Source organism: Felis catus, chromosome E3 (genome assembly GCF_018350175.1).
Source record: "Felis catus isolate Fca126 chromosome E3, F.catus_Fca126_mat1.0, whole genome shotgun sequence".
Taxonomy (NCBI): domain Eukaryota; kingdom Metazoa; phylum Chordata; class Mammalia; order Carnivora; family Felidae; genus Felis; species Felis catus.
Window position 1 is genome coordinate 17,058,837 of NC_058383.1, and position 27,356 is coordinate 17,086,192.

The 27,356-nt window shown below is 40.6% G+C and overlaps 1 protein-coding gene and 1 pseudogene across 4 annotated transcripts in view; one reads left to right on the forward strand and one right to left on the reverse strand.

The window, feature by feature from the left end:
* LOC101087216 (integrin alpha-D-like) overlaps window positions 1-15,399 on the forward strand; it is a 30,131-nt gene extending 14,732 nt beyond the window's left edge. For 3 of the 4 annotated variants that reach the window (XM_045047835.1, XM_045047833.1, XM_023246717.2), the window contains 15 exons: window positions 7-164; window positions 1,050-1,204; window positions 1,463-1,594; window positions 2,415-2,488; window positions 2,719-2,860; window positions 4,354-4,467; window positions 4,581-4,660; window positions 4,762-4,845; window positions 7,149-7,227; window positions 7,391-7,498; window positions 7,607-7,684; window positions 7,888-8,001; window positions 8,154-8,255; window positions 8,522-8,632; window positions 14,769-15,399. In XM_045047835.1, coding sequence (XP_044903770.1) covers window positions 7-164; window positions 1,050-1,204; window positions 1,463-1,594; window positions 2,415-2,488; window positions 2,719-2,860; window positions 4,354-4,467; window positions 4,581-4,660; window positions 4,762-4,845; window positions 7,149-7,227; window positions 7,391-7,498; window positions 7,607-7,684; window positions 7,888-8,001; window positions 8,154-8,255; window positions 8,522-8,632; window positions 14,769-14,867 — 1,630 coding nt within the window. In that variant the 3' untranslated portion in view covers window positions 14,868-15,399. The remainder of the gene's footprint in view (window positions 1-6; window positions 165-1,049; window positions 1,205-1,462; window positions 1,595-2,414; window positions 2,489-2,718; window positions 2,861-4,353; window positions 4,468-4,580; window positions 4,661-4,761; window positions 4,846-7,148; window positions 7,228-7,390; window positions 7,499-7,606; window positions 7,685-7,887; window positions 8,002-8,153; window positions 8,256-8,521; window positions 8,633-14,768) is intronic. The other variant, XM_045047832.1, reaches the window with a different exon arrangement.
* A 4,350-nt stretch (window positions 15,400-19,749) lies between these two features.
* LOC101082114 lies at window positions 19,750-21,495 on the reverse strand (annotated as a pseudogene).
* Window positions 21,496-27,356: the final 5,861 nt, after the last annotated feature.

Genomic DNA, 27,356 nt, shown 5'->3' on the forward strand with positions numbered 1-27,356 from the left:
CCTCAGGAGTCAGCCAGTGCTGAATGTGGGGGTGACTATGAGATTCATGCCCTCGGAGGTGGCAAAGGCTGTGTACCAGTGCTGGGAAGAGGTGCCCACCACTCTGGAAGCTGGAAATGCCACAGTCTGTCTCACTATCCACAAAATTTCACTGGACCAGTTAGGTGAGTTTCTTCCTAGTGAATCTAGCCCCTTACCCCATAAAGGTTCCCACCCTATCGTCAGGAGAGAATGGGTCCAGGAATCCAAATACCACCTCCACATCCACCCAGCTGCCAGTGTTGGAAACCTGGGTCCCTTTTCTCCCCCTCTCCCCACACCCAGGCCATAGGTTCTATCTCCAGGATACATCTGCCCATTTCTCCCCACTGGCCCCAGCCACCTCCTACCTTTCCTACCTATACTTTGAGCTGTTCCCATGTCTGTTTTTTGCAGCTCCCACCCTATCTCCATAGAGAAACTATAGGGATTGTTCCTAAAATGCAAATCTAGTTTCCTTACTTTCCTGCTTAACACCCTTCAACCACTTTCTTCTTGCATTTAGAGAGACCAAAATCCTTCCCTACAATGTCCTTGCTGGCTTTGCTCCTCTCTGCCCTTCCAAACTCACCTCATCCCACTCTCCCTTTTTGTAAATGTGCCATCCTCTCTCTCCCTTCTGGTCTTAGCCGCCGTTCTCATGGTCTGGGATTTTCTCTTCCCCATTCTTCACCAACCCCTGCTCATCCTCCAGGTCAGAGATCAGACAAGGCCCACCCAGGGAGGCACCTCTGACGTCCAGCAAGCCCTCCTTGGTACAACTGAGGATCCCACTGTTGAGTTGATCATGGTGTGACATTAAGTCCTACATGCTCATCTCTTTTCCTAGACTGTGAGCTTGGGGCTATATTTCTCTATCTCCTTCTCTACCTATATCCCCAGCACCTGTTACATCTCATGACCCATAGAAAGTGCGCAGCAAATATTTATTGCACGAATAAAAAAAAAAAAACATAGAACTTCAGAGGTTCTCTTTGACTTTTCGTCTTCTGTTTCCCATTCTGCTCCAGGTGATGTCCAAAGCTCTGTCAGGTATGATCTGGCATTAGACCCAAGCCGCCTGATTTCTCGTGCCATTTTTGATGAGACCAAGAACAGGACTTTGTCTCGAAGAAAAACCCTGGGGCTGGGGGATTACTGTGAAACCATTAAGCTGCTTTTACCAGTAAGGACTTTGGGTTCTGGGAAAGGTGGGGGGAGAAGGAGCCCAAGGATAATCTCTGGCATCTCTGCTGCCTGTCGGGTGAGGTGGAAAGGGTGGGGAGAGTGGGACCTGAGAGAGGAAAGTTGAGGCCAGAGTACCTGGCTGAACAGCTTGCACAGAATTCTGACTGGACAGCACGAAATGGATGCAGTTGAGAAGGGCCAGTGGTGGAAAGTAAGGAGAAGGATAGTGGGGCTTTGAAAGCCTATTCTCCCTCAGGACTGTGTGGAGGACGTGTTGAGTCCCATCATCCTACACTTCAACTTCTCCCTGGCTGGGGAGCCCATCCCCTCATCTCAGAACCTTCGCCCTGTGCTGGCTGTGGGCTCACAGGACCTCTTCACTGCTTCTGTGAGTCTTCTGACGAAATCCCAGGGATGTACTGATTTTCACTGTATCTCTGTGTGCTTCAAAACCTATTTTGGTTCCCAACCACATCAAGTCCAAATTGCCTCCACCCAGTTACCAAGGCCCCGCCTAGCTAAGACCCTTACAACGTGTCCCAGCTGGTGCCCACTTTATCTCAATATAAACTCTCTTGTTCTCATTTTTCAAATCCTTCCCAACTTTTCTCATTCCTACTTCTGTTCCTTTTTCCATGTGGTATCTCCTACTTGGAAAACATTTCCTTCTCTCCACCCCAAAGATCTTCTCTAGTCCCCAAAGCTCCAGTGTTATCTTCCACTCTTTTGGAAACCACATTCAGCATCTATCACTTCTCTGGCTTCCTATTACTTCATGGTGATACCAACGTTACATGACTGGAATCATAGCAATCTGCATCTACTTTTGTGGGTCCTTTAGAATTGTGGGTTCCATCAGTACAAGAACCATGTCTAATTCACCTGTAGTTTCCAGTTTTTCTAACTCCCTACCCACCCCTATTGTTACTTAACAGTGTTGAATAATTGTTCCAATGTGAGTTGGATTTAACTCCTCAACTAAATTCTGTGCCCCTTGAAGCCAAAGTTCTTATCATTCTTTTATATTCTAACTGCCCCTTCCCTACTGCCCCACTTCTTGTCAGTGTCTAGAACACTGTTGGGTGCAGAGTGGGTGTTCAGTAATACTCAATAATGAGTATTACTCATTATTAGGAGGAGTTCTCCTAATGAGGGGAGTGAAGAAAGGTTGAGACATGGATGGGAAGAGATATTCTGTTTTGCTGCAGCTCCCCTTTGAGAAGAACTGTGGACAAGATCACCTCTGTGAAGGAGACCTGAGTGTCAGTCTCATCTCCTCAGGGTGAGCTCTATCTGCTTTCATTTCTAGACACTTAAGCTTTTGGGTCTCCCATCCTCATAGGATGAGATGTACTTTTGTTTCCCTTTGGCTCTCCTTCTAACAAAGAAATTTTGATCGGAGTGTTCTCAGCCAATAGTTCATGAGTTCCCACAGTCCCACCCCTCCCCCCTATCCAATTCCAACTCATTTCCAATGGAGCCTCTTTTTCAGTTTTGTCCTTCCTCCTCCAGCCTGCAGACCCTGGTGGTAGGGAGCTCCTTGGAGCTTAATGTGACAGTGACTCTGTGGAATGAAGGTGAGGATTCCTATAGAACTGTGATCAACTTCTACTATCCAGCAGGGCTGTCCTATCGACGAGTGTTAGGAACCCAGGTAAATAGCTCCCTTGGGCTCCAGTTGCTGGGATCTCTTCCCTGCTCTGGGTTATAGTAGTTTTCTTTTAATTCTTCTCTGGTGAAATATAAACACACACACACACACACACACACACACACACACACAGAGTTCCAGAGTCAGAGAGGGATGGAGGGAGGGAGGAAGGGAGATAGAGTGAGAAGTGCATAAAGCTTATGTATAATGAATAATATTAATGAAATGTCTATGTAATTAGCATCAGGTCAAGAAATAATACACTGCTGGCACCCCCAGATGTCCTCCCTGTGCCTTTCCTTATAACCTCACTCTCTCCCCGAAGGTAATCACTAAAGTATATTAGGAACTGATGATCACAGTAAGAATAGTGATTGCCGTTTCTTAGATAAAACCAGTGAGTTTTTGCCAATATTTGAAATTTATATGAATGGAAACATGTTACATGTTCTCTTGTATATTTATTCATTTCTTCAACATATGTTTGTGAAATTCATCCATGTTGTTCCTTGTGGCTGTAAAACACTTTTATTGCTATTTGGAATCCCTTTGTATGACTGTACCACAACTTATTTACCCATTTCACAATTGATGGTCATTTGCGTTGTTCTCTGATGTTGGCCATGACTATTCTTGAGCATGTATCTTGGTACACATATGCATAATATCTGGAAGATGTATGTCAGTTATGGAATTTCTGAATCATTGAGTATGCATATTTTCAATTATAATAAGTAAAGTCAAACCATTTCCACCTATTTGCACTTCCATCACCTGTGGCTTTCCATCCACTCCAACACTTGGCATTGTCAGACTTTAAAATCTTTGTCTACCTGTTGATACCTCCTTGAAGTTTTAATTTACATTTATTTAATGAAGTTGAGCAAATTGTAATCATTTCCTGGTCATTTTGATTTCTTCTTTTAGGAAGTGCTTGTCCAAGTCTTTTCCTTATTCTTCTACTGAGTTGTCCATAGTTTTCTAGTTGTGAAGAGCTCTTTAATATTCTTGTTACTAATACTTTTCCAGTTATATGTATTAAGTATATTTTACAGTCCTGTTCCCAGTCTTTTCAGTCTCTGTATAGTGTCTCTTGATGAGCCAAATGTCTTAATTTGATTGTGGTTGAATTTTATCAAATATTTTCCTTTGTCTTTTTTTTTTTTTTAATGTGTGGATCTTGTCTGAAATGCTTCCCTACTCCAAGGTTATGAAGATAATCCCCTGTATTATCTTTTAAAAGCTTTATAATTGTGCCTTTTCACATTAAGAATTTTTATCTAGCTGGACTATTTTAATGTATGGAGTGAGGTAGGGATCCAATGTGTTTTGCTCTTTTGTTTGTTTTATTTTGTTTTGAATAGGCCGATTTTCCTAAGACCATTTTTTGAAAAGTCTGTCCTTTTCCCTACTGTTCTGCAATGCCCCACTGTTATATATCTAGCCCACATATGCACATGGGTAACATATTTGAATTTCTTTTCCTCCTCTGGAAGCAACCACACCAGCGCCCACTGCGACTGGAATGTGAGGCAGCGCCCACAGGGAATGAGAGCCTGAGGAGCAGCAACTGTAGCATCAACCATCCCATCTTCCACGAGGGCACTAAGGTGAATGCTTCCCCCCAAATCCTCATCACTCTGCTCCTTTGTCCTTACCCGTTTTCTTCCCTCACTCCCCCATGACTTTCCTTATCCCCATTCTTTCATTCTTTTCCTCTCAGGGCACCTTCCTAATCACATTTGATGTCTCCTACAAGGCCACCCTAGGAGACAAGTTGTTTCTGAGGGCCAATGTAAGCAGGTGAGTCCAGGTGTATCCCTCACTCTTCCATCTCATGCCCCAGTCAGAGATTTCTCTCTTGGATTCCTTCCCAACTGGGCTCCCCCCACCTCTCTCTCCAGTGAGAATAATAAGCCTACATCCAGCAAGACCACCTCCCAGCTGGAGCTCCCTGTGAAATATGCTGTCTACATGGTGATCAGCAGGTATTTAATACCTGCCCTCCCTTGACCTCTGACCTTCCTCTAAACCTAGTACCTCCCATGGTTGCCCAGCCTGCTCTTGAAAGGATGGGTATCTAAACTATCCCCTCTGATTCCTCACATGGAAATACTTGTGACCAGCCGTACATTTATCTATAATACCATCTACCATACAGTTCTTGCTTCTTCTCTGATGAATTGGCCTACTATTTGGATGCACATTTGCCACCATTGTGCACTCCTCTCTCTTTCTCTAAGATGGAAGCTTCCTTTAACATGAAGCCAATTCTGGTTTTGGTGCTAGATATGAATGTGCAGAGGTGAAACTAACTAGGTTAAGATTGAGGCTTTTTTAGCACTCTGAAGTGGGGAATATGGTTTGTCACCACACAGAGGAAATAAAAGGTCAGGTTTTCACAAAACCAGAAGGAGAGAAGAGGTGTGAGAAACTGCTGGGAAAGTCTCTAAGAGGCCAAGGCTGCAGCAGGCCACAGGAGAGGCAAGTGCAGGGCTGTTGCTCTCAGTTTTCAAGGTGGATGGAGGAGCAGGGGCAGGTCAGGCTGGAAGCAGAGCAAAGAGCCCTGAATACCTCACCAAACTCCAGAGGTTTAGTGAGTTGGTCAGAAGCTTATAATATTGCCATGGGACAGAGTTTGCTACTGTTGTTGTTGCTGCTGCTGCTGCTGTTGCTGCTGCAGCTGACACATGAAATTTTAGGGGAACTGGGTTGGGGGTGCTGATCAAACAGTGTGTCATTGCCCTTCCAAACTCCGTGTCCTAATTTCCCCTTCTAACCATGGGAGAACAGTGAAACTTATAATTTAAGAGCTTCCAGTTATATATACTTATGATATGACAGGCATTTTAAATGTACTTGACACGTATCTACATTCCTTTAATCCTTCGAATAACTCTTATGACATACTTATTGTTAACCACCCTTTTTTAGCAACAAAGAAATCAAGAGGTTAAATAACTTGCCCCTGTCAGTCAGCTGGGAAGTGATAGCACCACGAATCACTCAGATGGTCTGGCTCCAGAGCTTGTGCTCATGCCCATATACTATTGTGCCTCTCCAAGGATTGGGGAAACTGAGTGATTTACTCAAATTTGAAAAGAGAGTTAGAACTGAAGTTTTAAGGTGAAAAAACTGAAGCACAGAGAGAAACATTTGGGATCAGGAGCATAGAGGAGGGCAAACACACTGAGGGAAAAAATAAATTCTAACATTTATGTCATTGCTGCAAACTGCCTCACAACTCTATTACAGGCACTATTATTAGCATCCTCATTCTAAAGAGGAAGAAACTACAGGGCTCCAGAGAGGTTTAGTAGCTTGCCTTAAATTAGTTGGGTAGGAAGTGGTAGACTGAAATGTGAACCCAGATGGCTTGGCTCCAAAACCTGTGTTCTTAATCATCAAACTGACAGTCACATCTGTGGGAAAACTGGGGGGGGGGGGGGCGTAGAGTTTCTGTATGGCTGGCCTGGCTTCTGTACACTATCTGCTGGTGAAATGTGCAGGTCCCGTTGCTTGTTTGCTTGATTCCACTGAGACCTTAGATGATAACCCTGGAAAGACAGGGATTATGGCTTGTTAACTGTTGTATCTCCAGAGTCAAGCACACAGCCAGTCACAGGGTAAATGTTTACTGAAGAAGGCCATGGATGCATGGATAGATGGATGGAAACCCACCTGCAGCCTGGGACATTTATGTCCGCTCCAGGGTCTTGTGTTCATGCACCATCCTTTTTCACATTTACTTAGCTGCCTCAGGATAGCCACATTTATTTTATTCTTTCCATCTGGAGGGGCTTGCACTGCATTTTTTCCTGAGTGATCCAACCAAGATTCCCTTGAGTCCCCTTAGGCTTTTTTGTTCTGGCAGTGGCCTCTGCAAGCATTACCTAAGGCCAACCACATACCTACTAGAGGAGAAAGCCATGTGAATGCCTTCTTCTCGTGGGAAAGTGTTTAAATGTTATAATAAGTAATGTTTAAGTTGGGCCTTTAAGTGACATTTTCCAGAAGGGGAGTGGTAATTACATTCCAAGCAAAAGAAAGAACTTGAACAAAGTTATGGGAACTTGAAAGAGCCAGGGTATCAGAGGGCAACCTAGCAGTTCTGGGTGACTGGGGCAAAAGTCATGGGAGAAGGGCTGAAGCTGAGTCTGCAGAGGCATGTGGGGACTGTAATTATATTTCTGGGCATTCTTCTGGGCCCACAGAGCCTTTGGAAGATGACTGGGGCAAAAGTGAGGATGGCTCCGTAGCTGTTTCTCACCAACAAGCCCTCTCTCTCCAGGCAGGAAGAATCTACCAAGTACTTCAACTTTTCAACTTCTGGTGAGAAGGGCAAGAAAGAAGCTGAGCATCGTTATCGTGTGAGAAGCCAGGGAGCGTCCATATCTTCCCTCCCATGGTGCTGCTAATGTTTGGAGCTTGTGGAAAAGAGACAGGCAGTGTACCTGAGGGCTAGATCCAGGAAAGGAGTAGGATTGGGGATGCTCTAGGACCACAATAACGTTGTGTCTCAATTTTCTGCAGGTGAATAACCTGAGTCAGCGAGATCTGGCCATCAGCATTCATTTCTGGGTTCCTATCCTGCTGAATGGTGTGGCTGTGTGGGATGTGGCTGTTGTGGCCCCTTCACAGGTGCCTGCTTGCCTTTCCTAATGCTCCGGAGTCTGACCCCACAGTGCCCCACACCGTCTTACCAGTGAAATGTCGGTCATTTTGTGGCTATTTTCTCTCTCTCACTAGAGTCTCCCCTGTGTGTCAGAGAGGGAACCTCCCCAGCATCCTGAATTCCTGACCCAGATTCCAGGGAGTCTTGTACTGGTGAGAAAGACCCTGGATTCCCATTGCAGGACCAGCTGCATATTGGGGTATATAGGGAAATGCACTTGCTGGGTTGCAGATGTATACATATGTCCTATAATTGTTCATCTGTTCTCGACCCCAAGCCTGACAGAGTTTATTTTCTGCTGTCGTTCTTGCCTAAATTAAGACCCTCCTCAACTTCATTCCTCTCCTGTCCCTAGAACTGCTCCATTGCTGATTGCCTGAGGTTCCGCTGTGACCTGCCCTCCTTTGGCATCCAGGAGGAAGTTGAATTCATCCTGAAGGGCAACCTCAGCTTTGACTGGGTCAGCCAGGTGTGTAGGCCCAACAGGAGAGCCCCCCCCCTTCCCCCCAGGATTCAGGTGCCACCAGATGACGTCTGTGTCCATCCTCCAGCCAGGACATTTCTTGAACTCTGTGCCTTTCCCAGTGCTAGTTCCTCATCTGTGCCCCCTCTGTTTTGTAGACATTGCAGAAGAAGGTATTGGTTGTAAGTGTGGCTGAAATCACGTTCAACAGGTCCATGTATTCCCAGCTTCCAGGACAAGAGGCATTCTTGAGTGCTCAGGTAGTGACTGTGTGGTAGGCAGTGGCCAGGCTGGTAAGAGGGCTCCTAATGCAAAATCTGTGGTGCCTTGTGGGAGACTCACAAGCCCGAGGGAGGAAGGATGAAGGTCTCTCAGCAGGAGGGTTGTCCCTATGCCCATGAGTTTTTCTGTATGTCACCCCTTGGAGTAAAGGAAGGAGGGGAGAGAGCTAAAGGTTGGGAAACCTGGGAAGAGTCTGGGACAGCAAGAGTTCTGATACTTTCTGATGAGGTCACCTCCACTCTAGATGGAGATGGTACTAGAGAAGTATGAGGTCTACAACTCCATCCCCATTATTATGGGCAGCTCTTTGGGAGGACTGCTCCTGCTGGCTCTCATCACAGCCATCCTCTACAAGGTGAGTGTTTTCATCCTGCTTTTGATACCACCAGTTTTTGATCCCATTCTTTCCGCATTGTGGGGAAGAGCTCACCTTGGATATAGGTACACATTCTTTATTTTTTGTTATTATCAAAATTTTTATTAATTTTTTAAATCTAATTCACATCCAGTGCAATATTGGTTTTAGGAGTAGAATTCGGTATTTCATAACTTACATACAACACCCACGGTTCATAACAACATGTGCCTTCCTTAATACCCATCACCCATCTAGCCCACTCCCACCCACCTCCCTCCATCAACCTGCAGTTTGTTCTATATCACTTAGAGTCTCTTGTGGTTTGTTTCCCTCTCTCTTCTTTCCCCTCTTGCCATATGTTAATCAGTTTTCTTTCTTAAAATCCCCATATGAGTGATTTCATATGGTATTTGTCTTTCTCTGATCGACTTATTTCACTTAGCATAATACATTCTAGCTCATCCACATCATTGCAAATAGCAAGATTTCATTCTTTTTGATGGCTGAGTAATATTCCATCATATATATATATATATATATATATATATATATATAAACACACACACACACACACACACACACACACACATACACACACACTACATCATTATCCATTCATCAGTTCAATGGAAATTTGTTCTCTCTCCATAGTTTGTCTTTGGTTGATAATGCTGCTATAAACATGCAGTGCATGTACCCTTTCGAATCTGTCTTTTTTTATCTTTGGGTGAATATTTAATAGGGCATTTGTGGATCTAGGGTAGTTCTATTTTTAGTTTTTTGAGGAACCTCCATATTGTTGTCCACTTTGCATTCCCTCCAACAGTGCAAGAGGTCCCCTTTCTCCCAATCCTTGCCAACACCTGTTGTTTCTTGTGTCGCTAATATTAGCCATTCTGACAGATGTGAGGTGGTATCTCATTGTGGTTTTGATTTGTATTTCTTTGATGATGAGTGATATTGAACATATTCATGTTAGCAATCTGGATGTGTTCTTTGGAGGTATTTATTCATGTCTTCTGCACATTTCTTAATAGGGTTGTGTGTTTTTTGGCTATTGAGTTTTATAAATTCTTTATCAGATATGTTGTTTGCAGATATCTTCTCCCAATCCACAGGGTGCCTTTTAGTTTCGTTCTTATTTCCTTCACTGTGCAGAAACTTTTTATCTTGATTAAGTCCCAGTAATTCAGGTTTGCTTTGTTTCCCTTGCCTTTAGCAACGTGTGTAGTAATAAGTTGCTACAGCCAAAGTGAAAGAGGTTGCTGCCTTTGTTCTCTTCTAGGATTTTGATGGTCTCCTGTTTCACATTTAGGTCTTTCATCCATTTTGAATTTGTTATTGTGTATGGCATAGAATAGAGGTGCAATTTCATTGTTTTGCATGTCACTCCCCAGTTTTCCAAACACCCGTTGTTGAAGACACTGTCTTTTTTCCATTGAATATTCTTTCTTGCTTTGTTGAAGATGAGTAAACCATATAGTTGTGGGTCCATTTCTTGGTTTTATATTTTGTTCCATTGACCTATGTGTCTATTTTTGTACCCACACTGTCTTGATGACTACAGACTTGCAGTATAGCATGAAATCTGGAATCATGATGCCTCCAGTTTTGTTTTGCTTTATCAGGATTGCTTTGGCTATTCAGGGTCTTTGGTGGTTGCATACAAATTTTAAGATTGTTCTAGCTCTGCAAAAAATGCTGGTGGTATTTATTTATTTACTTACTTACTTTTTAAATTCATTTTTAATTTAAATTTTAGTTAGTTAACATACAGTCAATATTAGTTTCAGGAGTGGAATCCAATGATTCATTACTTATATACAACACCCAGTGCTCATCACAACATGTGTCTTGGTGGTATTTTGATAAGGATTGCATTAAATGTGTAGATTGCTTAGGGTAGTACAGACATTTTCACAATGTTTTTTTTCTTCTAATTCATGAGCATACGGGCTTTTCCTTTTGTTTGTGTCCTCTTCAATATCTTTCATATAGTTTCACTATAGTTCATATAGTCGATGATTTCAGGAGTAGATTCCTTAATGCCCCTTACCCATTTAGCCCATCCCCCCTCCCACAACCCCTCCAGTAACCCTCTGTTTGTTCTCCATATTTAAGAGTCTCTTATGTTTTGTCCCCCTCCCTGTTTTTATATTATTTTTGCTTCCTTTCCCTTATGTTCATCTCTTCTGTTTGACTCTTCTTTAAATGTCTGGTAGAAATCCCCTGGGAAACCATTGGCCCAGGACTCTTGTTTTTTGAGGAGATTTTTGATAACTGATTCAATTTCTTTGCTGGTTATGGATCTCCTTAAATTTTATGTATCATTCTCTTTAAGTTTTTGTAGTTTGTGAGTTCCTAGGAATTTTCCCATTTCTTCCAGATGGTCCAGTTTGCTGGCATATAATTTTTAACAGTATTCTTTTATAATTGTTGTATTTCTGTGGTGTTGGTTGTGATCTCTCTTTTTCATTTGTGATTTTATCCATTTGAATCCTTTCTCTTTTTTTCTTAATAACTCTTTTTAGGGGGTTATCAATTTTATTCATTCTTCCGGAGAACCAGCTCTTAGTTTCATTGATCTGTTCTACTGTTTTTGTTTGTTTGTTTCTATATCATTTACTTCTGCTCTAATCTTTATTATTTCAGTACTTCTACTGGCTTCTACTGTTGCTTTTCTGCCTCTTTTAGGTGTAAAGTTAGGTTGTGTATTTGGGGCCTTTCTTGCTTCTTGAGACAGGCCTGAAATGCAATATATTTTCCTCTTAAGACTGCCTTTTCTGCATTGTGTTTTCATTTTCACTGGCTTCCATGTATTTTTAAATTTCTTCTTTAATTTCCTGGTTAACTCATTAATTCTTTAGTTAGGATGTTCTTTAACCTTCATGTATTTGAGGGTTTTCAAAATTTTTTGTGTGCTTGATTTCAAGTTTCATAGCATTGTGATCTGAAAATATACATAATATTATCTCAATTTTTTTGTACTTGTTGAGGGCTGATTTGTGACCCAGTATGTGATCTATTCTGGAGAATGTTCCATGTGCACTTGAGAAGAATGTGTATTCTGCTGCTTTAGGATGAAATATCCTGAATATATCTATTAAGTTCATCCGGTCCAGTGTGTCATTCAAAGTCATTGTTTCCTTGGGGGTGTTAAAGTCCTCTACTCTTATTGTATTATTATCAATGAATTTCTTTATGTTTGTTATTAATTGAATTATGTATTTGGGTGCTTCCAATTTGGGCCCTAAGTATTTACTATTGTTAGATCTTCCTGATGGATAGATGCCTTAATTATGATCTAATGCCCTTCTTTATCTCTTGTTACACTCTTTGTTTTAAAGTCTGATGTGTCTGATAGAAATATAGGTACCCCAGCGTGTTTTTTTTTTTTACATCCATTAGCATGATAGATAGTTTTCCATCCTTTTATCTTCGATCTGCCAGTGACTTTAGGTCTAAAATGAGTCTTTTGTAGGCAGGATATAGATATACCTTTTTTTTTAAAAAAATTCTATTCTGACACTTTATGTGTTTTGATTGGAGCACTTAGTCTATTTACATTCAGAGTAATTATTGAAAGATATGAATTTGTGCCATTTTGTTGACTATACAGTGGTGTTTCTGGTGATGTTCTCTGGTCCATTGTAGTCTGTTGTTTGGTCTTTCTGTTTTTCCTCTTCACTCAGAGTCTCCCTTAAAATTTTCTGCCAGGCTGGTTTAATGGTCATGAGCTCCTTTAGTTTTTGTTTGTTTGGAAAGTCCTTATTTCTCCTCCTATACTGAATGACAGCCTTGCTGGATGAGGATCCTCTTGGCTGAATATTTTTTGCATTCAGCATGTTGAATATTTCCTGGCACATTTCCTGCCACTCTTTTCTGGCCTGCCATGTTTCTGTGGACAGATGTGATGCGAACCTAATAGATTCCTGCCTTCCTTGTAGATTAAGGACTTTTCCCTCCTTTCTGCTTTCAGGATTCTTTCCTTATCTGTGTATTTTGTAAATTTGACTATGACATGCCTTGGTGATGACCCGCTTTTGTTGAATTTAATGGGAGTTCTCTGTGCTTCTTGGATTTTGATATCTGTGTCTTTCCCTAGATTAAGAAGTTTTTCAGCTATAATTTGTTCTGATAAACCTTCTGCCCTGTTTTCTTTCTCTTCATCTTCTGGGACTCCCAAGACATAGATGTTACTACATTTTAATAAGCGATCTAGTTCCCTAAGTCTGTCATTGTCATCCATGACCTTTCTTTCCTTCATCTTTTCATTTTCATTATTTTCCATAATTTTATCTTCTATATCACTGATTTCCTCCTCTACTTCACCCATCTTTGTTTTTATAGCTTCGATTTGGGATTGCATCTCAGTTTATACCATTTTAAACTTTGGCCCAAGTAGATTTTAGTTCTTTTATCTCTGCAGTAAGGGATTCTTTAGTGTCTCCTATACTTTTTTCAGGCACAGCCAACACCCTTAATTGTTTTAAATTATAGTTCAGACATCTTACTTATATCTGTATTGACTAAATATCTCTGACTGTCATTTCTTCCTGTTCTTTCTTTTGGGATGAATTCCTCCATCTTGTGATTTTGGAGAGAAAGAAAGAAAGAAAAATCAAAATACAACCAAATAAATTTTTAAAAAATTGGAGAAAGAAAAGAAATTAAATAAATAAAATAAAATACATAAAGGAAGCTAGATCCTAGGTGTGTTTTGGTCTGCCTTTTACAAGAAGCTTGGTAGAAAAATGTAGAAGGAAAGAAAAGAAAAAGAAAAGAAAAATATATACATATAATTTAAAAATGATAGAAATTTTTAAAATGAAATAATAAAAATTGCTCTTTCTGTATCTAACAAAAATAAAGACAAAAATAAAAGAACAAAAAGAAAGGACAAAAGAAGAAAGAAAGAAAGAAAGAAAGAAAGAAAGGCCCCTATGGGGCACTAGGCACTTTTTCCCTTAGAGCTGAAACTTTGCAGGCCTCAATGATTCATAGACTTAGTGTGTGAAGGGATTTGTGCTGGTCCTCTGGGAGTGGGGCCTGCCTCTCTGATTCTCTGGTACAATTGCTGTAATGGAGATATGCCTGCAGGGCACAGTGTCACCGGGCTTGGTGTAGTGGCTCCATTCTCCACTTGGTGGCTCACTGAGTGGTTCAATTTGATGGGTTCAGTCACTGAAGTGTTTCAATCTGATGGGTGTCACAAGAAAATGGTTTGGCCCTGTTCTCTCTTCTTTGGAGTGGGAAATGCATGCCACTCCTCCTCAGCAAGCCCTCACAGATGTGCAGTGACACTGCCTGTGTCCCTGGTTTCTATCACCCTGTCTGTGCCTGAGCCTTCACCCTGTCTGTGCCTGAGCTGTCTGCCTGCCAAACGGTGTAGCACTCTGTGATTTAACTCAGGCACAACTGTGTTTCAAAACCTTCCACTTCACAGACGCCCGCCCCCCCCCCCCCAGCCCCGCAGTTCCTTGGATGACCTGATCCCATGGAGTGTCTCCTCATGGATGCCCATGGAGGGATGGAGGGTCTTCATGTTTTGTGGCTGGTGCTGGCTTGTTGCAGAAGACAGTTGCCTGACCACACAGCAGATCAGAGTTTATGGTAAATCACAACACACAACCAGTACCAGGGTTTGCAGACCTCCCCTGGCCTACGTGCACATTCTTGCTAGGTCGCTGCGTGTGAGAGATCCCTTCCCACGTATGACATCACCAGTCCTCATTAGTCCCTATGAATGTGCCTTCCTATCTGATTCTCAGGACGCTGTTAATTGCTCTCCCTGTCTTTTCCACTCTCCTCTTCTTCACTACATGTTTCCCTTCATAGCAAATTGTAACATAAAAGCAAAGACCTGGATTTGGTGTGGATACCAGCGCTGATTCCTTCCATGACTATAGGCAGTGCCTGGCCCATGCTGGGTCTTGATTTCTCATTCTGAAGGTGATTGCACCCCACTCACAGAATTTTGGTAAAGGCTAAATGACATAGCATGTCTAACGTTGCTAGTGCAGTGCTGGAACATAGTAGGGGCTCTTCCAATGGTGATCCCTCTCCCTCCCCAGTTGTCTCATTTCCTCTCTTCCACCGGATTTCCTAATTCCCTTTTCCTTCCTCTCCACAGGTTGGCTTCTTCAAACGTCAGTATAAGGAAATGATAGAGGAAGCAAATGGACAGACTATCTCAGAAAATGGGACCTCAGACCATCAAGTTGCCCAATAATAAACTACCTCCTATTCTCCCTTGGACCTGTTCTCCTGTGAGAGGTTTCTTGGCCCTCTTACTCTAACCTAAGTTAGGCCAGCAGGGAGAGAAATGCTCCGTGTGAGGGAGGCCAGGATCAGGTTGCTTTCTCCCTTTGGGAGATGCATTGTGTTCACCCAAAGTGCTTGCCTGGGAAGGGCTATTTGTTTTGTCAAGGCTGCAACTGGAAAACCCAGAACAGGATCTTCACCATTGCCCCTGGGTGGGCTTGATTTTGATTTTTACCTAGAAATACATGAACAATAGCCTCAGGCTCCAGTCTCTCTTTCTTCACTAGCCACCAATGATCTTTCTAAAGTACAGTACTAAACAATCCACAATCCTCATCTATCTTTGGTGGATCCTTAATTTTCATAGAATGGCAATTGAACTCTCCAATCGATATTAGGAATCCAGCTCCATTTCCAGAAGGTGGGCTTTGATACACACGTCATGAGTTGCTCTGTGCCTCACTATTGTCCTAATTCCTAGTAAAATACTATCAATATCAGCTCTTTGTCTCAGGAATCTCAGTCCAGATTTTGAAACTGAATTGGGAATAAAATGTCTACACATTGGAATTTGTAAACATGGCTTCCAGCCTTTGTCAGCATTGCTAGCTGGGAGGGAGAAGTAGTACCCCAGCAGGGGTATTGCCCCAATGTCACTTTGGCTCAGCTAGCTCCAGCATCTCTCAAGAGATCAAGATGCCCAGGATACTTCCATTTTTTGAGGTTCCAAATATAGTGAACGAAGAAATGCTAAAGCATTATCCTAAAAATTGTGTATTTTAAATGTTTGCATTAACAATTTAACACATTGCACAAAACAATGCATGTACATTTTTTGGTTACTAGGTCAAAGGTCTAAAACTGTAGGGATGGGAGTCCTATATAGTGATGCCTATAGTGTCCACTAATCATGGTGGATGCTGGCCTGCTGTGAAGCCTGGGGCCAGGACAAGAAAGTTAAATACAATGGAGGTTATTAATGTCCCTATGTTAGGGTTACCTGACTTCTTAATCTACTCACTCTATTCTCCAGTCTGTCACCGATAGGAAGATGATGGGGCTGTGGTGGGGGCAAGGAGAAGGGGCTCAGTTGGAAAGGTCATTAAAGTGGACTAATACACAGATATTTCTTACAAATCCTAGGATGTAATGAAGGGGTCATTATTTGCATATGGCTAGTGATTAGAAGGCACTTTGAAGCCCTATATCAGAGATCTGCCGCCCCAAATAAGCATTCTTACTCTTATGCCACCCATCTTAGCATAAAGCCCAAACCAGTGCCCAGGATTGAGTTGTGAGTTAACACATAGCAGGCCATTCCATGCCCTAGAGGGATCCCACTGCTGCTGCCACCTCCCACAAGTTTGGGCCATTTGGATGTTTGAATTAAAACTACAGAAGGGTGAGACAGTTGATGAGTGATTTTAGGGGAAGCTGGAAAATGACCCTTTACTGCCAACCAAAAATATCTCCTGCATTCACCATTATAGGGCCCAAAATCCCTTTGGAATTTCCAGAAGGACCAAATACTATGCAATAACTATGAGTGGGCCTTAAGATTAGAGTATATGAAAATCAAGCTTGAGAATGTTGTTTCTCAAAATGTGTCCCATGAATCACAGTGGTGTCTGGTGGTCTCCTAAGTGCTAAGTTTTAGAAAAAAAAAACAAAACAGCAAGGAACAGTTTTGAACCCATACATTTCACACATTTGAAACTGGTGACTTTCATAGAAATACTGCTATAGGGGCGCCTGGGTGGCACAGTCGGTTAAGCGTCCGACTTCAGCCAGGTCACGATCTCGCGGTCCCGGAGTTCGAGCCCCGCGTCAGGCTCTGGGCTGATGGCTCGGAGCCTGGAGCCTGTTTCCGATTCTGTGTCTCCCTCTCTCTCTGCCCCTCCCCCGTTCATGCTCTGTCTCTCTCTGTCCCAAAAATAAATAAACGTTGAAAAAAAAATTAAAAAAAAAAAAGAAATACTGCTATATCCTTAATAATTGTGTTCCTAAAGGTTGTCCATGGGCTCTAAGGACTGCAGTGGGTTCTTGCCTAAAATGAAGGCAACAGGTGTTATTTTCACCTGTTTGCATATTTGCATATTATTACTTATATTAATTTTATTTGCATTTTTCACAGGTGCTCTTGTGTTATGCTGTATCTCCAAATCACAAAAATGGGTCAATGGCTCAAAATTTTTTCACTGAAACATAAAAGTTGTGATTTAAAAAAAGTAAATTGCTTAGGATAGTATCATCAAAATCAATATTGAATGAGATTCCAGTGCACATTTAGTAAAGGGATATGAATGGTGAGATGAGTTATTCTGAGCCCAAAATTAAAATATATCTAGAAAATATTATACCATTGAAATTGGATTTTATTGGGTTACATATCTATTTTCTCCTAGGCCATTATCCATTATGAAACTTTGTCAAATGATGGCATGAAGTTATCAAAGCTTTTGTGTCATTTTCTCACATGATATAATGACCTCTCAGATAAGGCAACAAAGGTTTCTCAGAACAACTGAAGCATGTTTCTCAAAACATCCCAAAGCAACAATTTTATCATTAAATACAGAGAAGACAACAAAACTACAGTAGCATAAATTAAAGTTGCTCTTATATCAAAAGTATGTAATAGTCACACAATTTCCAAGAAGCCTTTAAAGCAGCAATGAGGTTAATATCTATACTGGAAAGTTGGTTTTGGCTGTAAGTAACAGGGAACATCAAAATACATAAGGGTATATAAAAAGCCTTCTCACAAGGGGTCCAGATATAGTCATTAATTCAGTCACTCAATAATGACATTAAGATGCGGCTATCTTGTGATGCTTTTGTCTTAGACCATCCCCCTCATCATTGCAAGATGGCTGCCATAGCTACAGGCATTTTGTCCTTGGATAATAGTGCCCAAAGGCAAGAAGAGCACTTTGGTGGAGAAGGTCATTGAAAGGAGGTGACCATTGGTTGACCCAGGTAATTCGAGTCTTCTAATCCCCTGCCCTGTCCTTGGAATATATACTCTGCCCACCATTCCCACTGTGGGAGCCACTTTCAAGGACACAGCCTTAGAAAGCAATATGTACTGAGTCTATCTGGGTGGTACATGTGCCTCAATCTAGTTAAGTCCTCTGTATAAACTTAAGATTCTGGTGGGCATGTGCAAAGATCTACTATTCTTGCAGCTGCCCAAGACAAGCCTCATATTTCCCTTGCTTATTAACTCTGCTACCTATCAATCTGGAGTGGCCTGACTCTTTATTCAGGCTCTGTCTGCCTTCAATATTGGGACTGGTTTCAAATTTCATCCTGGGAATTCCTGAAGTGCAAACCAACAACTTTCTAGCTAGCCAGGAGACTGAAAAATGGGTCTTGGGAGTTGGCCATGGGATAGATATCACTGGAACTGTGTAGTCATTCCATCACTTTAAAGGATAATGACTGGTTTGGGACTGATTGGTTGAGTTGCCCAGATATTTGTTGGGTAACCCTGAATGGGACCCAGTGGTTGTGTGGACAAATCTTTGGCCATGGCTTCCACCTGGGTGATTGGGACACTGCATCCTGGGTTTTCCTTGGGCATGGGAGAGTTGGAGAGTTTACCCCACAGTAACAAAAATTGCTATCCCCCCTCTCCTCAAGGCCCGATGGGAAAGGTGTTTTGCAGTGATAAGATCATTTGGCTGCTGTCTTTGTTCTCTTAATTGGTCTGGAGGACATAATAGCACACACAGAAGCCCTTACTAAATTCATCCACCAAGACTTAAATTATAGCTGACAAAGCCTGTATTTACTGAATACTGAAATATCTCTAATGAGAAAAGATGTCCTCCAAAGTAGGATCACTTTGTATATTATTGCTATCTCACAAGGAGACAACCTGTGCTATAACCCAAAAAGAGTGTTGTGTGTTCATATCTGATGAGTCTGTTAATGTATCATCTTTATTAAATCCCATGAGGACACAAGTGAATGCCCTGAATGATCTGACCCCAAAACTAGGGGACTTAATAAATAAATGGTTTGGATTATGGGGCTCCTGGTGGAAAAAAAGGTTACTTATTTTAGGAATCATTCATCAAGGTTACATATTTTAGGAATCAAGATATTTAGGAATATCTTCATCTGTGTTTTCTCTTGCACGTGCCTCTACTGCTACTGTGGTATCTGCCTGCAGTGCATGCAAATAGCTGCTAAAGGAGTCGCCGCTATCCTAGTGAAACTCATTGCTGACCAGTCAGGGCACATTGCAGCAGAGAGGTGTGTGTAACATTCTAATAGCCAGTCACAAGGGGTAGAATGTTGGAGGAGGTCACTGACAGGTTGTGGCCACCAATTGACTCTTGAGCTGGACCTGGGCAATGGGACGCTCCTTACTCTCTCCCCTGTACTTGGCATGTACATTACCCACCATTTCCACAGTAGAAGCCTCAAAAGAGCAATGTGTTGTTGAGACTATCTGGATGGTATAGATGACAGCATGGTTAATATTGTATATAACTTAAAAATTTTTTGGATATATATATGTATGTATATACATATGCATTCACACACAATTTAGCATTTAATCCTGCAAATGTGAGCTGATACTAAACATACTGCTTTGTAACCTGTTATGTTTTACTTCACAAAAGAGAATGAATATATTTTCATGCATATATGTGAAGCTTTCCAATTGAAAAACAGACCTGGAGAATGGGTCAAAATACAAAGTCCAGTGAGATGTTGGTAACAAGGAAACTTTGTTCTTTTACAAAATTCCATCAGATGATTAAAAGTACAAGGGAGTCAAAGATACATCAGAAAATGCTGGCAGTAAGAAAGAAGAGGCCAGAATTTAATATCAGTCAAGAACAGAATTCAAGCCTAAAGCATACAGAATAAGGATGGCTCTATGAATGCCTTTGCTTCCAATGCATCACCACAAACTTGTTTCTTGTTCTTCTCTTCCTATCTCTTCCCTAAGAATTTCCACCTCATCTACTCCTCTTATCATTTCTTCAGGCTCCAAATGCTTCACAGGCATGTCCTCTTTAAACCCATGGCCAGGGGCACCTGGGTGGCTCAGTCGGTTGAGCGTCCGGCTTCAGCTCAGGTCATGATCTCATAGTCCGTGAGTTCGAGCCCCGCGTTGGGCTCTGTGCTGATGGCTCAGAGCCTGGAGTCTGTTTCAGATTCTGTGTCTCCCTCTCTCTGCCCCTTCCCTGCTCATGTTCTGTCTCTCTCTGTCTCTCAAAAATGAATAAACATTAAAAAAAATTGATTAAACCCATGGCCAGGCCAACTTCTCTGACCTCAGCCATAGCAACTTCTTACTATACACGTCGTCGAAGGCAAGGGAAACAAAAGCAAAAATTATTGGGATTTCATCAAGATAAAATGCTTTTGCACAGTGAAGGAAACAATCAACAAACTATAGCAGCCTATGGAATGGGAGAAGATACTTTCAAACAACATATCTGAAAAGTGTTAGTATCCAAAATCTATAAAGAACTTATTAAACTCAACACCTAAAAGCAAATAACCCAGTTAATAAATGGGCAGAAGACATGAATAGAAGACATCCAGATGGCTAACAGAAACATGAGAAGATGCTCAACATCATTCAACATCAGGGAAATACAAATCAAAACCATGATGAGACACCACCTCACACCTGTCAGAATGACTAAAATTAACAACTCAGGAACAAATAGATATTGGTGAAGATTTGGAGAAAGGGAACCCTCTTGTGCTGTTGGTGGGAATGCAAACTGATGCAGCCATTCTGGAAAACAGTATGGAGATTCCTCAACAAGCTAAAAATAGAACTACCCTGTGACCCAGCAATTGCACTACTAGAAAGTTACCTAAGGGCTGCAAAAATACAGATGAAGGGTTACATGCACCCTGATGTTTATAGCATCATTATCAACAATAACCAAACTATAGAAAGAGCCCAAATGTCCATCGACTGATAAATAGCAAAGAAGGTGTATAATGGAATATTAGTCATCAAAAGGAATAAAATCTTGCCATTTGCAACAACATGGATGGAGCTAAAGTGTATTATGCTAAGCACAATAAATCAGTTAGAGAAAGAAAATACCATAATGATTTCACTCATATGTAGAATTTAAGAAACAAAACAGATGGACATAAGGGGAAAGAAAAAAGAGAGAGGGAAACAAATCATAAGAGACTCTAGCAGAGAACAAACTGAGGGTTGGTGGAGGGAGGTGACTTGGGTAGGGCTAAATGCATGATGCATATTAAGGAGGGCACTTGTCATGTTGAGTACTGGGTGTTATATGTAAGTAATGAATCACTAAATTCTACTCCTGCGAACAAAGACTATGTGTGAACTAAGCAAAATTTAAATAAAAATTTGAACAAATAATGCAAAATTGAAAAACCAAAACAAACAAACAAAAAACCCTAGTCAGGTGGGTCAGCCCTCCTCTAATGTTTCCTTAGGCTTCCTGGCTTGAACCTTCTTTGGAAATGTGAGGATTTCCTTCCACCTCCTGTGGTACATCTTCTGAAGAGTGATCTGTCACAGGCTTTGGCATGTTCTGTGGTTTTCCTTCATTTTCTTCACAAGGCTTTGGCATGTTGAGTATTTTTCTGTTATTTTTTTAAAATAAATTAATCCTGGGGATTTTCCTCCCACTTCTCTCACACATTTTGTATTGTGCCCCAAAGACCAAGAGTTCTGAAAGGATCTGGGGTACTTTCCTCCTTCTCTGGTAATGAGAAGCTGCTGCAGGGAAACAGGCCTTTGATTATAAGGGCTTCTGCACACATTGACTCCATTTCATTAATGACTGCTGGATGACTTCCATTCGGTTTTCTAACAGGCCTCAGACAGACCTCATGTCCTCTAGGATCTCATGCCTTGTTAATCAGATGAGTCCATAGAAAAGCCTGCTTTCCTCAGAGTGAACTTTATTTTGGAACTCAAATAAATATTTTGAAAAATAACTTTGATAAACTCACAAAACACTCAGAAAGTATAGAGTTCCCTGTATCTCACCATTTTGTGTGAGACTTATTAGCAGGTAGAATATTCATTAATACATGGCACTCGGGATATTTTTTTTAATTCAAGTTAGTTAACATACAGTGTAGTCTTGGCTTCAGGAGTAGAACCCAGTGATTCATCTCTTATATATGACACCTAGTGCTCATCCTAAAAAGTGTCCTCTTTAATGCCCATCACCCATTTAACCCACATCCATCCACCCCCAAGCCAGCAACCTTCAGTTTGTTCTCTGTATTTAACAGTCTCTTATGATTTGCCTCCCTTTCTTTTTTTATCTTAATTTTCCTTCCCTTCCCCTATGCTCATCCATTGAATTTCTCAAATTCCAAGTATGACTGAAATCATATGATAGCTGTCTTTCTCTGACTGACTTATTTCACTTAGCATAAGACCCTCCAGTTCCATCATGTTGTTGCAAATGTCAAGAATTATTTTTCACCATATATATACCACATCTTCTTCATCCACTCATCAGTTGATGGACATTTGGGCTCTTTACATAATTTAACTATTGTTGATAGTGCTGCTATAAACATTGGGATACATCTGCCCCTTTGAATCAGCATTGTTTAAAGTCCTTTAAGTTCCTAGTAACCTACATAATTTTACAGAGTGGTTACACAAGTTTGCATTCCCACTACAGTGCAAAAAATGTTCCTCTTTCTCCACATCCTCGCCAACATCTATTGGTTCCTGAGTTGTTAATTTTAGCCATTCTGACAAGTGTGAGGTGGTATCTCATTGTGGTTTTGATTTGTATTTCCCTGGTGATGAGTGGTGTTGAGCATCTTTTCATGTGTCTGTTTCCCATCTGGAAGTCTTCTTTGGAAAAGTGTCTATTCATGTGCTCTGCCCATTTCTTCACTGGTTATTTGTTTTTTGGGGGGGATGTTGGGTTTGGTAATTTCTTTATAGATTTTTGAAATTAACCCTTTATTCAATATGTCATTTGCAAATATCTGCTCCCATTCCGTTGGTTACCTTTTAGTTTTGTTGATTGTTTCCTTTGCTGTGCAGAAGATTTTTATCTTTATAAGTTCCCAATAGTTCATTTTTGCTTTTATTTCCCTTGCCTCTGGAGACATGTCAAATATGAAGTTGCTGCAGCCTAGGTCAAAGAGGTTGTTGTCTATTATCCCCTGTAGGATTTTGATGGTTTCCTGTGTCACATTTAGGTCTTTCATCATTTTGAATTTATTTTTGTGTATGGTATAAGAAAGTGGTCCAATTTAATTCTTCTGCATGTTTATTTCCAGTTCTCCCAGCACCATTTACTAAAGAGACTTTTTTCCATTGGATATTCTTTCATGCTTTATCGAAGATTAGTTGGCCATGTATTAGTGGGTCCACTTTTGGGTTCTTGATTCTGCTCCATTGATATGTGTGTCTGTTTTGGGGCCAATACCATACTGTCTTGATGATTATAACTTTGTAATACAGGTTAAAGTCTGGGATTGTGATGCCTCCAGCTTTTTTTTTTTTTTTAACATTACTTTGGCTATTTATGCTTCCATATAAATTTTAAGATTGTTTGTTCTAACTCTGTGAAGAATGCTGGTGTTATTTTGATAGGGATTTATTGAATATGTATATTGCTTTGGGTAAGTGTCAACATTTTAACAATATTTGTTTTTCCAATCCATGAGCATGGAACGTTTTTTTCCATTTCTTTGTGCTTCTTCAATTTCTCTCATAAGCTTTCTAAAGTTTTCAGCATACAGATCTTTTACCTCTTTAGTTAGGTGTATTCCTAGGTATTATGGATTTGGGAGCAATTGTGAATGGGATCGATTCCTTGATATCATTTTCTGTTGCTTAATTTTTGGTTTATAGAAATGCAACTGATTTTTCTACATTGATTTTATATCCTAGGACTTTGCTGAATTCATGCATCAAATCTAGCAGTTTCTTGGTAGAGTCTTTCAAGTTTTCCAGGTATAATGTCACCTACACAGAGTGGAAGTTTTACTTCTTTGCTAATTTGGATGCCTTTTATTTCTTTTTGTTGTATGCTGAGGCTAGGACTTCCAATACTATGTTGAACAACAGTGGAAAGAATGGACGTCCCTGTTGCATTTCTGATCTTAGGGGAAAAGATCTCAGTTTTACCCCATTGAGGATGATATTAGCTGTGGACCTTTCATATATTACTTTTATGATGTTAAGGTATGTTTCTTCCATCCCTACTTTCTTGAACATTTTTATCAAGAAAGGATACTGTAATTTGTCAAATGCTTTTTCTGCATCTATTGACAGAGTCATATGGTTCTTGTCCTTTCTTTTATAAATATGGTGTATCACACTGATTGATATGCTAATATTGAACCAGCCCTGCAGCCCAGGAATAAATCCCACTTGGTCATGGTGGATAATTCTTTTAATGTCCTCAATTTGCTAGTATCTTGTTGAGAATTTTTGCATCCAGTTTCTTCAGGGATATTGGCCTGTAATTCTCCTTTTTAGTGCAGTCTTTGTCTGGTTTTGGAATCAAGGTAATGCTGGCTTTGTAGAATGAGTTTGCAAGCTTTCTTTCCATTTCTTTCTTTCTTTTTTTTTTTTTAAGAGTTTGAGAAGAATAGGTATTAACTCTTCTTTAAATGTCTGGCAGAAATCCCCTGGGAAGCCATTTGCCTAGAACTCTTGTTTGTTGGGGGATTCTTGATAACTGATTCAATTTCTTTGTTGGTTATAGATCTCTTTAAATTTTCTATCTCTTTATGTTTGTTTGTAGTCTGTGAGTTCCTAGGAATTTTTTCATTTCTCCCAGATGGCCCAATTTGTATTGTATTTCTGTGGTGTTGGTTGTGATCTCTCTTTTTCATTTGTGATTTTATCCATTTGAATCCTTTCTCTTTTTTTCTTAATAACTCTTTTTACGGGGTTATCAATTTTATTAATTCTTCCAGAGAACCAGCTCTTAGTTTCATTGATCTGTTCTACTGTTTTTGTTTGTTTCTATATCATTTATTTCTGCTCTAATCTTTATTATTTCCCTACTTCTACTGGCTTTAGGCTTTATTTGCTGCTGCTCTTCTACCTCCTTTAGGTGTAAGGTTAGGTTGTGTATTTGGGACCTTTCTTGCTTCTTGAGACAGGCTTGAATTGCAATGTATTTTCTTCTTAGGACTGCCTTTGCTGTATCCCAAAGGGTTTGGACTGTCATGTTTTCATTTTCACTGGCTTCCATGTATTTTTAAACTTCTTCTTTAATTTCCTGGTTAACTCATTAATTCTTTAGTAGGATGTTCTTTAACCTCCATGTATTTGGGGGATTTCCAAATTTTTTGTGTGCTTGACTTCAAGTTTCATTGCGTTGTGATCTGAAAATGTGCATGGTATGATCTTGGTCTTTTTGTACCTGTTGAGGATTGTTTTGTGACCCAAAATGTGATCTATCCAAAATGTGATCTGGTCCAATGTGTCATTCAGAGTTGTTATTTCCTTATTGATTTTCTGCCTGGATTATCTATCCGTTGTTGTAAGTGGAGTATTAAAGTCTCCTACAATTACGGTATTATTATCCAAAAATTTGCTTATGTATGTGATTAATTGATTTATATATTTGGGTGTTTCATGTGGAGGCATAAATATTTACAATTTTTAGCTCTTCTTGATGGATATATTTATTAATTATGACATAATGCCATGATACAATGCCCTTTTTCATCTCTTGGTACAGTCTTTGCTTTAAAATCTAGTTTGTCTGATATAAGCGTGGCTACTCCGGCTTTCTTTTGATGTCTGTTAGTGTGATAGATGGTTCTCTATCCCCTCACTGTCAGTCTGCAGGTGTCCTCTGGTCTAAAGTGAGTCTTTTGTAGGCATCATATAGATAGATATGGTTTTTTTTTAATCCATTGTGATACCCTATGTCTTTTGATTGGGACATTTAGTCCATTTACATTCAGAATAATTACTGAAAGGTATGAATTTAGTGGCATTGTGTTATTTGTAGATTTCATGTTTGTTGTGATGTCTCTGGTCCTTTGTAGTTTTTGCTCCTTTCCACTCACAGAGTCCGCCTCAGGATCTCTTGTAGGGCTGGTTTACTGGTGATGAATTCCTTCAGTTTTTGTTTGTCTGGAAAACTCTTTATCTCTCCTTCTATTCTGAACGATAGCCTTACTGGATAAAGGATTCTTGGCTGCAAATTTTTCCTATTCTTCACATTGAATATTTCCTACTACTCTCTTATGGCTTGCCAAGTTTCAGTGGACAGGTCTGCTACTAACCATATATGTCTACCCTTGTAGTTTAAGAATCATTTGGCCCTAGCTACTTTCAGAATTCTCTCTTTATCTTTGTGTTTTTCTAGTTTTGCTATGATATGTCATCGTGTTGACCTGTTTTTTGTTGCTTTTACAGGGAGTTCTCTGTGCCTCTTGGACTTGGATGCCTGTTTTCTTCCCCAGATTAGGGAAGTTCTCAGCTATAATTTGTTCAAATAAACCTGTCCCTTTCCATTGCTCTTCTTCTGGAACTCCTATGATATAGATATTGTTCCATTTCATGGAATGACTTAATTCTCTAGTTCTCCCCTCATGATCTAGTAATTTCCTGTCCTTTTATTTCAGCTTCATTATTTTCCATTACTTTATATTCTATTTCAACTACTGTCTCCTCTGCTTGTTCCACCCTTGCCATCACTGTATTTATTTTATTTTGCATCTCAATTATAGCATTTTAAAATTCATGGTGACTAATTCTTGTTTTTTTTTTTTTATCTCTGCAGCAAGAGATTCTTCTATGCTTTTTTCTAGTCCAGCTATTAGTCTTATGGCTGTCATTCTAAATTCTTGTTCGTATATATTGTTTATATCTCTTTGAGAAATTTTCTGGCTGTGATTTCTTCCCGAATTTTCTTTTGGGGAGAATTTCTCTGTTTTGTCATTTTGACTAAATTTCTGTCTTTTGCATGTTTTAAAAGCTTGTTATGTTTCCTGCAACTGAGAGTACTGCTATTTTAAAAGGGGGCCATATACTCTCCAGGGTCTGGCACTTCAGATAGGGTTTTTGTTGTATCTTGCATGCACTCTGTTGTTTCATTTTGGCTGCTCTATCCCACTGGTCAGTGGTCCCATAAAAAGAGAAAAATGAAAAGGGAGAAAGAAGACCAAACAGAGAATCAAAAAACTATAAGGCTGGTATAAGGGAGGTTCAGAAGATGGTGGCATAGGAGAACACTGGGCTCACCTCATCCTGCTGATAACTTAGATTCCACCCACATCTGCCTAAATAACTCAAAAAACTGCCAGAAGACTAGCAGAACGGACTCTCTGGAGCCAAGGGTAGACAAGAGGCTCATGGAAGAGATGAGGGAGGGAGAGAGGCAGTGCATGCTACATGGACTGGCATGAGGGAGCTAGGGTGGTGGAGGGGCAGCCCACCTGGGAAGGCAGAGCCCCTGAAGTCTGGCTTGCAAAAGGGGAG